This window comes from Schistocerca gregaria, chromosome 3 (assembly GCF_023897955.1).
Source record: "Schistocerca gregaria isolate iqSchGreg1 chromosome 3, iqSchGreg1.2, whole genome shotgun sequence".
Lineage (NCBI taxonomy): Eukaryota > Metazoa > Arthropoda > Insecta > Orthoptera > Acrididae > Schistocerca > Schistocerca gregaria.
In genome coordinates this window covers 857,197,870-857,217,016 of record NC_064922.1, presented here as the reverse complement: position 1 = coordinate 857,217,016, position 19,147 = coordinate 857,197,870, and the positions used below count along the sequence as shown (strand labels likewise).

At 41.3% G+C, this 19,147-nt stretch overlaps 1 protein-coding gene across 1 annotated transcript in view; it reads left to right on the top strand.

Annotated features, from left to right (window-relative positions):
• LOC126355631 (probable flavin-containing monoamine oxidase A) overlaps nt 1-19,147 on the top strand; it is a 268,309-nt gene that overhangs the window by 204,685 nt on the left and 44,477 nt on the right. Inside the window, exons 7-8 of the mRNA XM_050005996.1 lie at nt 17,757-17,819; nt 17,858-17,959. Of these exons, the coding sequence (XP_049861953.1) occupies nt 17,757-17,819; nt 17,858-17,959 (165 nt within the window). The remainder of the gene's footprint in view (nt 1-17,756; nt 17,820-17,857; nt 17,960-19,147) is intronic.

Genomic DNA, 19,147 nt, shown 5'->3' with positions numbered 1-19,147 from the left:
TGACCTCCCATTTCACTTCGGTCTGTGTCCGGAACTCAAGTCAGCTGCATTATTGCATCACGCTTTGTCTACTCATATTGTGTGTTCAGTCACCTCCTCAGTAGCTGCCCCTCCCCCTCAACTTTCCCATGGTCTTGCCATGGCTCTTATTGAGTGCTCGTCATTGGCAGACAGCCTTGCAGCTTCCATTTCCCAGCTTCAATCCGAGCCTTCTGCAGTCGATGATCTCAGTGCTTGCAATGCAGAACTGAATCATGCCATATTGTTGGCTATACAAGCCCTCATCAAGGCATGATGTCTCAAACAATGTCTGTCAATGCTGCCGCTCCCTGACACCAGCAACATGCTTCGTGGAACTTGGGCACAGCCGTCACAGACAGCTCCACTGGCACATCAGGTTAGTGACTGTTGTTTGCTACTCATTCCTATCTGTGAAGACCCCTGAGTGAGTTCATCAGCTCAGCTGAATGCTGTTATGAATGGAATGACACACAAAATTGTCACAACAGACAGGCCACCAGTGTGCCATAAAGCACGCCGACTACCGTCACATATACTACACCTTGCTAAGGTCGCAGAGGAGGAACTATTGCAGCAGGTATTGTCCATCCATCAGACAGTAATTGGTCTTCGCCTATACATTTAGTTCCCAAAAAGGATGGCACAGTGTGCCTCTGCAACAACTATTGCTGCCTCAACATGCAGACTGCATTAGACAATTACCCTAAAGACTTTGCACAAGTACTTAGCGGAGCATGCATCTTCAGTGTCTTGGATATTTACAGATACCCATGGAACAGAGTGACATGCTGAAGGCAGCATTGATCACACCCTTCGATCTCTATGAATTTTGTTACATGCCTTATGGTCTCAAAAACATGGTCCAAACTTGGTAATGTTTTATGGACACTTCTGTTTAACTGCTCATTGTTATGCATACCTCGACAATATACTCATTTTTTCCCTCCTTTAACAGACACACGAACTCCACCTGGTCATGATACAGAACCTATTGACATGCAACTGAGTTGACTTTTTAGGAACACTTACCTACCAATGGTGGCAGCCATTCAAGCCCCTCTGACTGATGCATTGGTTGATAAACAAACCTCTGACAATATGGTGAGAACTTTCAAAGATCTTAAATCACTGTTAGCATATGCTGATACTCTTTCCCAGACTTTGCCAGATGCCTGGATCCCTATTACAGCTGATGTGAGCAGTTTTGCAATCAGAGCAGACCTCCAACAGCACGCCAGTGACTCGACTCAGCCACTTCATTTTTTTTCCAAAAAACTATCTATGGCTCAACGTGGATGGTCAGTGTTTGATACAGAAGAATTGCTTGTGGGGCATAAAGCTGTAAAATATTTCTGCACAGACATCAAAAGAAGGAATGTTACAATTTTCAGAGGTCATCACCCCCTCACGGATGCTATCCGTAACCCCGCTGTTGATCTTCCTCAATGTAGGTTTCAGTAGATGGCCTTAATTTGCCAATACACGACCGATATCCATTACATCTGAGGTTCAGAAAATGTGGTGGCCGACTACCTATCACATATTAATGTAATTTTGTACCGCATTAATTTCAATAAACTGGCTCGCTTACAAGACAATGAACTGCACAACCTCCAACAGGACCCCGATACTGCCCTCCAGATCATTTCCTGCAAACTACTGGGCTCAGTCAGGCCACTATGGTGTGATATGTCCATGGCACCACATGACCTATCGCTCCATCCATACTGCGTCACTAAATATTCACTATGTTACATAACCTTTCACATCCTAGTGCTAATGCTACTATTCACCTTGTTACAGAATGCTTTATGTGGCCGGGTGTGAAGAGGGACTGTTGTACTTTGGCTCGTGCTTGTGTACAGTACCAGCACAGCAAAGTCAACAGGCACACATAGCCCCCCTCTAGGTAAATTAGACATCCCAAAGCCCACTTCTGTGCATCTGAGCCACATAGGACTGTTACTCATGTCAGATGGTGTGTCACTGACCGCATTACACATTGGGTGGAGGTGCTACGGACATTACATTGGATTCCAAAGTATGAGCATTTGTATCCTCCTGGATAACTCGATTTGGCTGTTCTACATCCACTACCACTGACCAGGGTAGGCATTTTGAATTCCTGCTGTTTAACAAACTCTGCATGCTCTGTGGGATGGATGGATTCTGCACTATGGCTTACCATCCACAGAGCAACGAGCTGGTCAAGTGTTGGCCCAGGACTCTGAAAGCAGCCCTCATGTACCACGGTGGTGAGTGGTTCGACACCCTTCCCTGGATTATGGTAGGAATATTCACAGCTTACAAGACAGACCTCCAGGCATCACTTATGGCGTGACCCTCATTCTCCCCAGAGTTCATCAATGACAAAGCAACTGTCGACCTATCTGACCTCCCTGTTCTAGTCGAGCATGTCTGGTCACATATAGCCATGATGCGCAAGCCTCTTCATGACCACACACCCATCCTTGGGTTTTTCTGCATTCGACTCTTGGTTCTTGAGAGTTCTTTGGATGACATAGTCAAACAAGCATTACAGCCACCTTACTCTGGCTCACACCGAGTATTGGCTCACACAGACAATACTATGAACATTTCACCAATGGCTGTCAGTAGACAGTTTCTCTTCAACATGTGACACCGGCTTGGACAATCAAGGACTCTGTACCACACCTCTTGAGTCAAGTGCTCCTCCATCCTGCAATGGCTCCGATCTCACACATACTGCCCAGTCCCCTGCACCCCACCCTGATCATATGTGCACTGAGCCTACATCCTTCAGCAGCTCAGTTGTTGCAAGTGATGATATTCTACCCTCACTTCACTCATGCACTGCATGTGATGATCCACAACCTCAGGCCCAAATACACGTTGCATGTGACTTTACCCCATCACAAGTGTTGACACCCAATGCATCCATGGAGCATTGTAGTGCTTACCCCAAACTATGTCCCCCCCCCTTAGTACCCCCTACATCCACTGTTGATGAAATTTGCATCTCAGTCAATGCCTCTGGGTGTCCCGATAAACTTTCCTTACAGCCCCACAAGGGATCCATCTTTGTCTTCCATGTAGGGGATGCTTCACATGCGTCCACACCCACGTCACGTCTTACCAATCTGCACACTGTCCCTATCCCAAACAGGGGATATGGATGGCATTGCTCCAATGTTCAGCATCAATGGGACAGTCATTATTTGGATCCCCCTCTCCGCCTCTACTTCAACACTGACATCTTCTGTGCCTCTCCAGTTCACGCGTGCAGGTCAACCAGTCCATCTCCCCCCCACAGGTTGGCAAACTATACCATCACTAGTCCACCTTGCACAGACAGCATGGGCTCTTCACATACACCTTTATCAACCAGAGAGCTTCCCACAACACCACAAGACACCCACGTCCTCCCCCCAGCGCTCTGTACCCCCAGGAGGGGGGGGGGGGGGGGGTGAGGGGTGACGGCTCTGGTGTGACCATCAATCGCCAGTAACTACTGCCAGCCAAGCACAGAGTAAATTGCCTTTGGACTCATTGTTCTTTGGTCAGTATGTGCTTTTGACCCTGGCATAGATGTTTGAGTTTTTATTGTCTGTGATGTTTTTCCTGTGTTTGGTGTAATTATACGAGCCATAATAGAAGTGCTCAATCGGAGTTTTCTGTGCACAGTGAATCACAGAGTGGTTTTCTCATCAGACATGTACGAGGCAACAGAGCATGTAGAGGTAAGTAATACTTTTAGCATTTATGGAACTACCACCAAAGCAGAGGAGCCATGCTTTGTTATCAGGCATTCTATAATAGATTACCTATTGTTCCAATCCTGAACAATAGCATACAAAATCTAGATTCTTGCATCTTTATTATTCCATCTTTACGCTAGCATACAGAGCAGATTAACAAATTCAGATAAGTTAATCTACTTTGCTTCTTTGGAGGGACCTCAAAACTAATGGTAGCTACTTCTATGGTAACCGTCAAGATACACATACTTGATTTCAATGGTACAACATGCGGGTGAACATAAAATGTTTGATTTCGATGGCACAACATGCAGGGAAACATAATATGCTTGATTTAAATGGCACAACATGTAGCTGAATGTAACAAGTTTGCTTTCATTGGCTGCCTCACAACCCTGATCATATGGATCCTCCCATCCAACACTGGCTTTTTTGAACTGCACAGATGGGAGTTACCCTTACAACACGTTCTCTGCTCCTGGAATCATCCCTGCCTCAACTTATAGTAACCTACTGTCCACACACCCTCCACCCAACTGTTTCCACCCCCCCTCTATCATGTCACTTCCTCACAATTCACATCCACTCACCCTCATTGTCCACTGCTCTCTGCCAATGTGCTCACCGGTCTTTTCCCCTTCTCAGCTTCTCTCCTTTCCACTCCCTGTTTGCCCCCCTCCCCCATCCCAGTCTCCATCACCTACAGCCTCATAACACCATGCCTAGCAGCCATCTCCTGCCACCTCAAGCCCCTATACTCTCTGCCAGTCAGCATATCCTGCTACCTGCCCCTCTTCGCTGTCCCTTTCCACATTATTTCTCCCATTCCATGCGTGTAGTTGTGTTCTGGCCTCAGCAGTCAGAGATAGCTGTTTTGTGTGTGTGTGTGTTTGTTTGTGTTTGTGTTTGTGTTTATTTTCTGATGATGGCTTTGGCTGAAAGCTTAATGTGTAACGTATTTTTGTTATGCCTGTCTGCAAGTCAGTGTGTCACCGTTATGGCAAGTAGTGTTAATCTATCCTTTGCTTAACTGTCGATATTCCAACCTTGACTTCTCACTGTTTGAAAACACAGAAGTCTTTTCATTGTCTATCTGCCACACATATTGCAAAGAGCTTTGCTCGTGTTAATTTCATCCACATCAAAAATTGTCTGATGTAATTAGCATTTGTGAACAATAATATCCAATAAGCTGTTTTCTCTAGGAGATTTTAGAACTTTTAATGAGTCAACACCATGTTAGTGTGTTTTCCAACTTTAAATTATTCATCAAATTTAGTTTATTTAATGCTTCAGTGGTGATGTGGTGGGAGAAACTGAAACATGATACCCATGTGGCTATAAAGGCCTTCGACACTGTATCTGGGGTTATGTCAGGCAGAGGTACTGCTTCAGGCCACCTAGGAAGCGATTGATGATAGTAAGGAGATACCGGTGGCCATAGGATGATGGTGGGAGACCTACAATATCCGTACATATGTGGGAAAGCAATAGTCCACTCAGGAGAAGGAGTGTGTGTGTACACATGCCTGCCTATGTTATAGCACAGGCATTGGACGTAGGCATGGGCCCAGTTGGTGCACCCCCTGGATATTGGGCCAAATAAAATGCAGAAGATATGACTGGACACATTGGCACAAATGACACACCTGCTGGGTTTGTGGGCATTGGTATCATGTGCAGTTACAGGTTAAGACACTTAGTTATGTCATTTTGCAGCTTTAGGAGCTCCGGGTTGGCAACCTGGGTGCTGGCAAAGGCCGCATAGTTGAGGGAAGCTGTAAGGGCGTATGATTGGCTAAGGCAACTGGCGACTATCTTCTCTATTCTGGCCATGTGCTGGACATCAATGATGAATTGTACAATATACTCCTGCTGTCAGAATTGGTGGAGTGAGATCTTTGTGCCCTCTTTGTGGTATAAGCCTGTTGTCAAGGGGGGAGGGGGGGGCAGTGGTCTGTGAAATATGATGAAATGGTGTCCCTCCACTGAGGGGTGGAAATACCTAACTACCTCATACACAGCAAGTAGCTCACAATCATATACAAACCATCACTGTTGCAGCTCCATAAGCTTCACCAAGGAAAATATCAGGGGCTGCCAAGTCCTTTCAGTGTGTTGCTACAGAACTAAGCCTATAGCAGACTGGCTGTCATCAGCAGCAATTGCTAGTGGAGCAGTCAGGTGAGTTTGCGCTAGGAGGGTAGCTTGCAAGACGTTGCACTTTGTTCATTCAAAACTGCTCAACATTTGTGCTGTGCAGGGAATGGGCCTGTTGTCTTTTGTGTGCCATGCAGCCATGAGTGGCACTTGCACTGTTGTAGTGTCCTTTAGGTGGTGGCTGAAAAAATTTTCCATCCAAAGGAACCTCCATACTTTTTGTATGTAGTGGGATGTGGGAACTCAGACAAAGTCCGGACTGTCTCGTTGAGGGGATGAGAGCGTGTGGATCATATCCTTTGACCCAGGAAGCCAATCTCTGGGACACCAAAAAGGCACTTCTCCAGGTTGATAATGATACCAGCCTCCTGGAGGCAAGTAAATACCTCTTGGAAATGAGAGAATACCTCCTGGAGACAGCAGTGGTTTCTATGAGATCACACAAATAAATCAGGATATCACCAAAATAGGCAAAACATCCAAGAATGTGGCATAGGACATTGTCAAGGAAACATCATCCCTGGGCAGTGTTTTAGAGGCCAGATGACAAAAAGGGGCCAGAAGGTATAATGATGGCCATCTTTTCTACATCCTCAGGAGTGACTGGTGTCTGCATGAATGCTTTTGCACAGTCCACTTTACTGGAAATGGTTCACTTTACTGGAAATGGTTGTGCCACACAAGTTGTTGCTATAACTGTGCAAAAGTGGAATGGGGTAACAGTAAGGCACTGTTCTGGAGTTAAGTGCCCAGAAGTGCTCACACGGGCATGACATACTGTCTCTTTTTTGCATAAGGTGTTGGACAGAGGTCCACAGCCCTTGGAGAAGTGGAGCACACCTGTGGCAATCACTGCCTCAATCTTGGCCTGAGTTGCTCTGTGTATATCATGTGGAAGGAGGCCGGGACGGCACAAAAGAAGCAGCTCAGGTGTTATGGCAGTGTCGGGGCAGGTGTCATGGTGAACCTCTTGGGGAACACTGGAGGGGTGGGTGAAGAGGGGGAATGTGGTGAGGATACCAGCAAAGAGGCCGGAGGAGGAGACTGTTTGACAGAGCAAGAGGTGGTGCGGCGAGATTGGCAGGGGGCATCAACAATATTGCACTTTCTCATGTCATGGAGGAGGCCGTGATGAGAAATAAAATCATTGGTAACATTAGTGTGGTAAACATCTACAGGAAATCTCCACCATGACCTTGGTCAATGGGTAGGATGTGGGAACAGTAGTTTCTGATGGTTGAGCTGTTTGCTGCAGTGAGGAGCAGGGAGGAAGAGGGACAGTGGCCAACAGAGGTAACAATTGGCGGAGATAAACGGAATGATCTGAACCTTTGTCTAGGAAGTGGGGTAGCAAGGAGTGGAAATTACCACTATCATGTACAAATAGGTGGTGCAAAATTGCAGAGCATCCGGACGCGCCTATTGTCAGCTGCTTTCGGCACTTGGGGCCCGCACAGATGGTGCACAGCAATTTGCAGTGACTCTGCCAAAATTATCACAGTACCAGCAGTATTGTCCAGTTCTACATACACCACAGTCTTTGAGAACTGGTCATGGGGAGGAGGGGGGCAGTTGGGCCCGCACAAACCACTGAGTGGAGGTGGACAATCCATGATGTGAGGTGGGTGCACGCCCTCCATGGCAGCTGTGTGCTTATCATCTCACTATTCATCTATTCTGACTATTGCTTGACAGCATATTTATCCCCTCATCAAGTTTGTTGTGAATAATCCACTGCAGTTCAAAAGGAACAATGATTTACATTATTGCCATACTGTACCGAAAAATTATATTCATTTCTTCACATGAAGGTTGTCTTTAGCACAAATGGGGTACACAACACTGAAACAAAAAGTTTTGATAACTTACCTAGGCATATAAAATATCTGAAAGATGGCAAAGCAAAGCTTAAAAACAAACTGAAAACTTTATCCTTGACAACTACTTCTGTTTGGTAGAAGAATTTCTATTACTGTGTAGAAGGTGGTGGGTAGGAATTATTAACTCTTGCTTGTAGATATTTTCCATAAATATAGAAAAAGAACCTTTTTAAATGTCCAGCATGTGCTCATATTTTAAAATTAAGTTGTGATGTGCATGTTAAATGACTCATCATTACAATTTATTGTGCAAATGATCCCTAGAACATGAAACTAGCTAACATAAAAGTTCACACATAGTTTCACATTTCCACATGAAAATCTCAACACATAAAATACAGAACTCTTTTCATTGTCTATATGTTGCATTAATTGAAAAGACCTATAGAGATGTTAACTTAATCCACATCAAAAACAGTCTGACTCAGTTAGTGTCTGCAAACAAAAATAAATGGTAAGCTTTTTCTCTCGAAGCTTCTAGAACATTCAATGAGCCAAAGCTATGTTAGCATGATTTCCGTTTTTAGATTATTCATCAAATTTTGTTTACTGAACATTTCTTTTGGCCTTGTATTTATGTGAAGATCTTTGGTAATAACAGCTGATAACAATGGGTAAACCCTTTGCAAATATTAAAACTGGAAATTCCTGTTATATTACAACAGTGATTAAATATTTATATAAGAAATATAAAAATATAAATCATGAAATAAGTTTTAACTGCAGCTGAAACAGTCTGTTAAAATTATTAATAAATAGTGTCATTTTGATTAACTAGGATTTGCTGTTGAATTTTTGTAAACTAACCTTCAAAGTGCATCTTTATATAAGGTGAATATATTGATGCATATATAAAATATATTTATGGAAAATTTTATGATGTATTTTGGAAACATCCACAGTAATGGATTGTGTGCCTTATAAACAAAGACAAGATCAAACATGGTAAGAATTTAGGTGGTATCGCATACTTCACTAGTTTGGAAAAATGTTGCATCATACCCTATTTTATTACACCGAGCATATTTACACTTTATAGATAATGGTATATCCCCCATAATTCACTGTCAAAAGTGATGATGCTAATGGTCAGTACCATTTAGGAGATTCATATAAGTTTCGTAGCCTATCTCCCAGCATATGTTTGCTAATTTCTGTCGTTTCATTTGCTACACACAAGTCTCCTATTGTTTATGAATTAATTATTCCATCAAATCACTTTTAAAGTATAGGATAGTTAAAAGTAATTACAGTTTTAAAGCAGGTAGGGGAAACGATAAGAGACTGCTATACAGAAATCTAAAGCAAAAGGAATACAGCAGATAGCTTGATATTTTATAGACATCAATCTGCTAAATTCACACAAGATGTGAATTTATCTCAGACATGTTTCATAGGACACATATCTTATGATCATATCTATGTTACATAGACCTTTTCTTCACTCAAGGTTAGTTGGTTGGTTGTTTGGGGGAAGAGACCAAACAGCGAGGTCATCAGTCTCATTGTATTAGGGAAGGATGGGGAAGGAAGTTGGCCGTGCCCTTGCAAAGGAACCATCTGAGCATTTGCCTGGACCTGCAGCCATTTAGGGAAATCACAGAAAACCTAAATCAGGATGGCTGGATGTGGGATTGAACCGTCGTCCTCCCAAATCTGAGTCCAGTGTCTCTTCACTCAAGGCATCTGTTAATAAAATAGTCTTTGGATATGGAATTCCTAAAATTCTGCATAGACCTCCATAATGCTGGAAAACCCACTCATTTCTTTCTTTAATTGTGAACTAGGATGAAAAGCTTTCGCTAACACCATGTCATTCAATTTAAAATTTGGGTCACTTCGTTTAAAATTATGTTCTCAAATTTGAAACTGTGCTTGTTGTTTTGGATGCTTTTTTACCTCTGCTTGTAAATTGTATTATTTACCCCCTTTATATTTTAATAAACGAGAAAAAATATTACAGCATTAAAAACAATCATTTACCCTTAAAAACTATCAGCCAGTGAAAGATGTACAAGTATCTGAACTTAAATTTTGACATCACATCTGCTTACGTTGTTTATTTATTAATTAATTTATTTATTTAGCACCTGCCGTATCACATTCATGATACTAGACTTGTCAAGTATGAAACAGTATAAAATATTACATATGTGCACCATGTACAAAATCTTATCATTTGTATCAACACATCTTTAAAACAAAAACATTTTCTGCTTAATTAGATTATAAACTATTAAATACCAGTATTTTAGTTAAATATTCATAGTAACACAATGCACAAAAGTTAGGTACATAATTAGATACATACAAGGATGAAAGAAGTTTAGTTTTATCCAGGAATGGTTTGATAATTATGAAATTTTGTTTAAAGAGTTATGAAGCAGACCTACAAATTTGACAAAAATTCCAGGTGTTTACTAATGCTGTAGAAGCTGTTGATTATTAGTAGATTTTTTAGTTCTTTTTTAAATGTGTTAATGTTTGGTATTTTTTTTAATGTTATCTGGCAATGCACTGTAAAGAATTTTTGGTGTGTAAACAGTACTGTCCTGATATATTGATTTTCTGTCACATCCCTATTTCTTGTTTGATAATTGTGGTTCTCGCTATTCAAAGCTGAAACATGATGGTTTTTAATGAAGCAGATACCTTAAAATATAATTTTTAATTCCTTAAAGATCATGATTTTCTGTAAGCAACATCTCTTATTAATCTTACAGCTTTCTTTTGAAGCTAAAATGACTGCTTTGCAAAAGAAGTATTTTCCCAGAACACTATACCTACTATGCATGTATGCATAATAAGCAGTTAATAGTGTTTCACTATTCCAGCAGTCTTTAAGCATTCTTAACATGAAACAGTACTTGCTTAATTTTTTGTTAAACATTTCTACATCTTTCCCCATCTTAAATGCTCATCCACCCATAATACTAAAAATTTTATGTAATTATATTGCTGAACTTGGCTATTCAATAATGTAAATTTTAAATTGATCCTATTTTAGTTCCTTATATGGTTGAAGTTCATCCACACAGTTTTCTTGTCACTGACAACTATACAATTATCTTTAAACCATTTTTCTGCCACTTCTGCTGTTTTGTAGACATTTTGCTGCATCTCATAAACATTCTTCCCTTTTATAATAAAGCTGGTACCATCAGCAAATAACATCAGGTGTCTTTAATGACAACCAAGAACAACAATGGTCCCAAAGTTCACTTTAAGGGCGGGATATCCCATTTGTGATATTGACTCAAAGTCTGGATCTGATATTTCCCTATGCAATCTTCATTATTTAAATCTTTGACTTCATCAGTCATATCCTTGATTACTGTGAGGTACACCTCATATGGAATGATTCTTGGTGCACTTCACTAGAAAATCCATCCATATGTGGGGTAAGGACAAACTTTAAGTCTATCCTCCCAACAATTCCATTAAATAATCCATTACTTGTTAATATATACAATACAATGATATTGCTGAGCACTCTCACCCCTTCACTGACGTTTCTACCAAAAACATAGCTAATAACAACAGAATTACTAGCTTATGCACATTTATAACTTAACTGTTCAGTTGAACATTCATTTAGGTAGGAATTGCATTCAATATAATGCTTAAAACCAACATAAAACTCAGCATAACCAATATTAACCATGATTTCCAAATGTAATTTACCCACAATGTCTGTAAAACTTAAATATTCATCTAAGTATTCATTAGAGTTCAGATATTTCTCGTAATCTGGCATTCAATCATCGTATATTATAACACACCCACTGGAACACAGAAATTCATTTCTAACTGTGTTGATATTACCATAAACTTATTTCTTTAGATCCTCTGTAACTTTACCCCTATTTTTATATATGTGCAATTCTAAGACATTTGACTCCTTAATTATTTTATTTATACTTGGGTTCAATAATTTGTTCTCGATTCTTTCTGTTTCTGCAGTAGAATGAGGCATCATACAATGAAGGCTTTCACGACCGGATGGTTCTGTTGTTGATAATTCTTCCGGGTTATATGGCCGTGGTCCATGGAATTCTTCTGTTCCTAACGTTTCTTCCAATACTACATTGGACATCCTCAGAGGTATGGCTGGTCCTGCTGAGTCCTGCTGACTCAGCAGGACCAGCCATACCTCTGAGGATGTCCAATGCAGTATTGGACGAAACTTTAGGAATAGAAGAATTCCATGGACCACGGCCATATAACCCAGAAGAATTATCAACAACAGAATGAGGCATACCAACAGACAATTCAGTCTTTTCTCATACTCTATGATGGATTAAATCAGCTACATACTTTTCCAAGCTAGCAAGTGTAGAGCAACCACATCTGAATCCTTACTGAGGTCGAAATACACTATTTACATAGTAGTTTAATTAATGATGTAAATAAAATAGAAAGAAACTTCCACATGGGAAAAATATATATATAGTTGTTTAATTAGTTAGATAAAAAAAGACTCAGTCTTTTCTTCTCATCCTGTACGGTAAGTCTCCTTTGACCTGTCGCTCTGGGTGACTTTCCTGAAATCTACCCTTTTCTTTAGACCTCTCCAGTCCTTTTGCTTCAGCCCTCTTCCTTCACCATCATCTCTTCTGCCTGAAGAAGGAGCCACTGGCTCCGAAAGCTTGCCAATTACAACCGTCTTTTATGTGTGTGTTCTGCAGCTGCTTGGTCTAATTAAATACTTTTTACATTGGTTATTTCTACATCTTATGGAAAACATAGGCTCAGTAAAGGATGACTAGACCTCCACAAACCAGGCAGTTACCAGATCCGCTGCCAGTGTGGTATATCATACACTGTGGAAACTGTTTGCACAGTAGAAGATGGGCACCATGAACATAAACCAGATGAGCTGTGGCTGACCATAGTATAAAAACTGGCCATTCTATGGGTTATGAAAATGCCAAACTATTTAGGCAATTGTCCTCCTCCTGGCATTACGTAATTAAAGAAGCCAGACTGCAAGAAGCCAGACTGCAAGATGGTCCCATTAACAAAAACAGTGGCCTGCAGCTTAGTCAGGCATGGAACCCTGCTGAACCTGGAAAGGAAGAGGCATTACCAGGTGGTGGTGTCCGTGCCCAACAGTGGTAGCACGGGCACTGCAAGCCAGAGTGGGGACTGAGGCTCTGGTTCCCCCACCATCGCCACTATCCACAGCGGCGGCTGTGAGGACAGCATACAGAGCAAGGTGGTGGAGGGTTATAATGGCCAGCATACATAGGATGCTGAGAGGAGCAGCACAGGATTCATCACAGACCAGATGAAGATGGCAACATGTGTTTTCGCTGAGATATCATGCAGGAATTTTGATGTGACCCAGCTGGACACCTGTGAATTCTATAAATTAGAGATACACTGGGGAAACATCATATCATAAATCTCACTGTTTAATTACCTCAACATTTCATTCCTCTGTTAAAGTGTAAAGTGTCATCGGCAATTGCAATTTTTTTATTTTGAGTTTCTTGTTATTCCTGGCTCGGCTCATTGATGTGCTGCTTGAGATTGATATGCGGTTGCCGGAGTGTGGTATCAGTTGCTTTTATTCTTTTTTTTTTTTTTTTAATTCTGAACCCTGTTCTTGGATAATGGAGTTTAACTCAGTCTTCATTTCCTTTAACTCAGTCTCTGGAGATTTCATACTTTCATTATTTGCATCTAGTTTAATGTTTAAGTTTTCACTTAGAGGATAAAAACCACTCATGGATGCTAGCCTCCATGTTTCTTGTCACAAGCGGCATGCAATATCTGCAGTAACACATGTTTAATTAAACTTAGTTTAATACTGTAATAATGATGACCATGACACTGTAGTGCAACCACAAACCCTGGTTGTGAAACACATCCTGGGGCACCAAGAAAGTGCCGATTTGGAATGGGAGCCAAATGTGACTTGCCAATCTTTCAAAGTGCCGCCACACATTTACGCGCATTCTCTACATGCAGCGCTGTCTGCCAGCAATGCAGCAGCTGTGTCACCAGCGTTGGGCTCTTTACTTGTATCATTTCAATTATGAGATTCATTTCCAGCCAACGGCTCAACATGCGAATGCTGATGCACTGTCTCGCCTTCCCATGGGTCCTGATTGGCATTCGATAGGGATGAACTTTTGTGTTTCCACCTGGATGTTGCCGAGCAGCGGGTTGTGGACGGGTTCCCCATCACCGGAGACCGACTGGCGGCTGCTACTGGTTCTGATCCTACCCTCTCTCGGGTTTTACGCTGTATTCAGAAGGGTTGGCCAGATTATCCGTCCGCTAAGAATTCTGATCCGTTGCGGAACTACTACGATTTGCATTACCGCCCCATGGCTAGGGATGGTCTTATCCTCCTTTCCACCGACAATGCTTCCGTGTTTTGTGGTACCTGCGTCTTTGCGTGCTTCGGTCTTGCGCCTACTTCACCAAGGGCACTGGGGTGTGTCTCGCACAAAATCTGTGGCATGCCATCATGTGTACTGGCCCGGCATTGACTCTGAAATTGCAGACATGGTCGCTGCCCGCGGCCCTTGTGCGTCATAGGCCGCCACCCCAAAGTCATCTTTGTCACTGTAGCCTTCACCTGAGAAGCCCTGGGAGCGTATTCATGCTGACTTTGTGGGACCTTTTTTAGGTACTTATTGGCTTCTCGTTACTGACGCCTACTCTAACTTTCCTTTCATTGTCCGTTGCACGTCGCCTACCACTGTGGCAACCACCAATGCTCTAGCTCACATTTTCTCTTTGGAAGGCATTCCCTCTACTCTTGTTACAGATAATGGTCCGCAATTTGCCTCTTCCGATTTTGCAGATTTTTGTGCCTGTCACGGCATCATGCATGTCATGGCTCCATCCACAATCAAACGGTTAGGCTGAACAACTGGTCCGCACATTTAAGGCTCAGATGAGGAAACTCCTGACTTCTTCTGCTGCTGATGATGTGCTTCTCCAATTCCTGGCTTCTTACTGTTTCACCCCCATGGGCGACCACAGCCCGGCTGAGCTCTTACATGGCCAACAGCCCTGCTCGCTACTTCATCTTCTGCGGCCTTCCACCTCACGGCCATGGGTGCCTTCGCTTGGCCGGTTCACTGCTGGCATCTTACGACACTGTGGCCAACGCTTGTATGAAATCCAGATGGACACGGGTGTTGCAGTACATTATTCAGACCAGCTTCGGCCTTGTGTACCGGCAACGCCTGTTCCAAATGCCGCTACACCACCTTCAGCTCTACCTGACACTCGGGATTTTGCAATCTCTCATTACTCACAACACAGTCCTCTCACCATCATCTCAGTGCCAGCACAAGAACTGACGCCACCAGGAGACATGCCAATGCAGGAACCAGATGATCATCATGTGTCGGAGCAACTCTAATCGCCTCCTTCTCCTACGGACACCGACACATCGCCCATGTCTCCTGTTATAACAACCGGACTAGCCGCAACGGGCAGATCGGGGCACGGGGCCCCAGCAGATTCGACCCCCACGTCTCCTATCATCTTGACCCGTTATCATTGGGGACACTTCCATCCGTACAGGAAGCCTCCTCCTCGAGACTTTATGGACAGTTAAACAACACCTATGGATGTTAGCAATCTACAGGCCACCTCCATCAAGACCAGTGCAAAATATTCAAAGAGGGGAAAAGTTTTGTGACTCGCTGATCTTTCAAAGTGCCGCCGCACAGTTTGTGTCCTCTACATGTGGTGCTGTCTGCCAGCCATGCAGCAGCCACCTAAGCAGCCAGCCAACCAACGGCTGCTAGACTTGGACTCAGTGCTGATTTGACTGTTACAGTGTACACACGTCTTACTTTGTTTACTTGATCTGTGACTTACATGTATTGTGTTGTCCTAGAAATATATTTGTTCAACTTGACGTTATAACATAAAACTTGTAGACAAACAGCTGGCAGGTTCAAATGATTGTAAGTTGCAGTAATTACACAGAGACAATGAGGCTTGCACAGCATAAACTAGCACAGAGAGCTGCATCAAACAAAGATGGTACTAGCCTGGTTCTGTCACTGCAAGTCCTCGGTGGTGCATAATGAAGTCTTGTGCTCTTGGTAGTCTCAAAGTTCAATATCAGACACAACATCAATGATTTAAGTTTGAGATTCTTTCACATTCACTTATATTAAAACACACTTTGGTGATGACCAACTCACACTTACTCAGTTGGTCAACAAGAACGTCATCAGTAATTCTAATCCAGTTTCCTTTGAGATGATAATACCAATAACCCTAGTTAGTAAAACCACATAATTGGTTGTAAACAGTGGCAGTTTGTTCAGAACACATTTCCATGCTAAAGTACTGAAGTCCTCATGCTTCTATAAACACAAATAAGTGTGACCAGCTGAAAAAAGGGATGTGTAACTACAAACATTCCTCAGAAATGTGTTATGGAGTCTTTGCTCATCTATCACCATAGAAATTTATGTAGTCTACAAAGCCAGGCTGTTCCAAGTATTTACACTGGTTAACTCTGGTCATATGAGCAACAAAGACTGACTCCTACACTCAGAGCTTTACTTGCTGATGAACCTTAACCATGGATTTTTACATTGAGAGGTACACCTGTATACAGAGATGTTGATCATGTGAAGAATGCTAATCTTGGTATGCTAACTTATTGTCTGATGATGGTCTGAATAAATATGTGTAAGGTTAATTAGGGGAAACAGTAATTATATTTTAGTTTATAATGATACAAGAGTCAAATTTATTAGTGGTGTCATCCTATTGATTAAGGTAATAATTATGTTTAGCTTAAGTTAGATAACTATTAAAGTAATAAAGTTCAAAGTATTGTTTAGTTAATACAGTTAATGCTTCTATGGTGGCATACCAAAATCCATGTACATTTCTCAGGTACTCAGTTTTCCTAATTTTCTTAATTAGAACTTTATTCAGAAAATCAAATGCATTATTTGGTTCATCAAGATTATGACAACAAATGTGTAACATTGGGGATTAAACAAGATTAAAAGTTCAAAAAACAAAAGAATTTTCTGGTGGGTCAAAATTTTTCATTTAATAACCTTTTAGATTACCAGAAAGTTAGATATTGTAATTGTGTATTTAAGAATTACAAAAAAGACATCTACTAACAAAGAGATAGAGGGGCTGGCCAGTACTTACCTCAGCTCAGTACAGCCGATAGAAACACAAAAAACAACCGAAAATTTAAGTTCCTAGATTTCAGAATAAATGTTCCTTCATCAGGGAGGAGAGAGGGGAAACAAGTGCCTCTGTACTTCCGCCTCGACTGACATCTCTGCCCGAATTCTTTGCCTTTACAAATGTCTGCTTGTGTCTGTGTATGTGTGGATGGATATGTGTGTGTTCGCGAGTGTACACCTGTCCTTTTTTCCCCCTAAGGGAAGTCTTTCCGCTCCCGGGATTGGAATGACTCCTTACCCTCTCCCTTAAAACCCACATCCTTTCGTCTTTCCCTCTCCTTCCCTCTTTCCTGAAGAAGCAACCGTCGGTTGCGAAAGCTAGAAATTCTGTGTGTGTGTTTGTGTGTTTTATTTATTGTGCCTATCTACCGGCGCTTTCCCTCTTGGTAAGTCTTGGAATCTTTGTTTTTAATACAATTAAAGAATTTTATATAGTTTTTTTATGATTAATCACATTATCTGCTTGACTATTGTTTATTCTAATTAATTTATTTGTTATTGATTTTATAGTGCTATTATTCACGTGCATAAGATGAATACAAAGCAATGGTTCTAGCTTATCACTTTCACACCTAATTACATATGACAAAATTGCTTTATGAATATATACATGTTTATAACTGTGTTAAAAATGTTTTTCTTTTTTTTCCTTTTTGGCTGAAGACTATCACTTCTCACTGCTGACCTTAATTCAGTGTGAATTGACCTTAATTCAGTGTGTATTATTGCATTAAAAGTAGAACTTTCTGTTTCAGAACTTAAAAATACTAATGATAGTGATAACATGCAGGCTTTTTGGCGTGAGAAAGAATTGTCGGGTGAAGCTGTAAGTGATGGTGGACTAGATCCAGCAGAGTTTCCGATTAGCATGACGTATGACCTGACCACTCCTGGGGGTCATCCAGCAATTGGGGGCCACATAACTGGCAGCCAAATGGACTCCTTCATACTTAGGAGTGTGAGTTGTAAGAAGTACACATGTCTTTCACTAGTTTTAAGAAGTATATATGTCTTCCACTAATTTAAAATTAACTACTGCAGCATATTTTGATCATTGCCACAGAAAAAGTAGTAACTGATAAAAAAATGATGGTGCTAAACAGTAGATGGTGAAAAAAAACAATTATTGACTCTGTAGAGTCTTGAATCTCTATAATTAACAGATCCTCTGCAGTGAACGAGAGGTTAAATGCATTAGTTGGGAGGGGGGGGGGGGGGGGGCAGATAACATTTGTTCAATCTTACACTGTTTTCTAAGGATACCAAGGTTGTGGAATAAGTCACAAAATGCATTGATATGCCCCTCTGTAAAAATAAAGATGAACAATCACTGCACAGAATACTGACTTTCGCTTTCCCAGAAGTTGTTAACTGTCTTTCAGTTAGATGTCTGAAAAGAATTACCTAACGAGAATGCTGGATGTGAAATTACAACTGAATTTCTGCCTGTGTTGATATTTTCTGTAATCTTGCTAAGATCTTTCATTATTGCAGGGTTCATAAAATTTTGCTCAGAAAGTTGAAATATTATGGCATAATGGTGATTCTCTTCTATGGATTAAGTCTTTACTGCATAACTTAAAGCAGAGGGCCATACCAAGACTGTTCACTGTAGGAGAAAAAACAAGGCTCGAACAGAGGGAACATAAAATATCAGTTCTCACAAGTTGGTTACTATATCAGTTCTCACAAGTTGGTTACTGGATCCACTTTATCTGTGATATATGTAAATGATATTTCAAACACTACTTCAGACTATTCAGAATCTTTGATGTTTACTGATGACCTAGACATATTAATTGAGGGTTAAAAATCATTCCTATGAGACACAGCTCAGATAATAGATGAACAAACCAGCAGTTGATTCAAAGAGACTGGATTAATTAATTATTTTCACAAAGTCTCAGATCATGAAGTTCCAAACAAATAAAAGTAACCTACTGACTTCATAAATAGATACTAATGAACGGGAACGAAATGAAAAACTTTGTGTATAATTTCTTGGTTGCTAGATTGATGATAATCTATGGTGGCTTCAGCATGCAGATAAACTAATCAAGGAGATCAATTTGGCATGTTTGGAACTTCAAGTATCTCACACTGTCTAAGTGTAGATCATGCCTCATGCCTTGATAACTCAATCAGT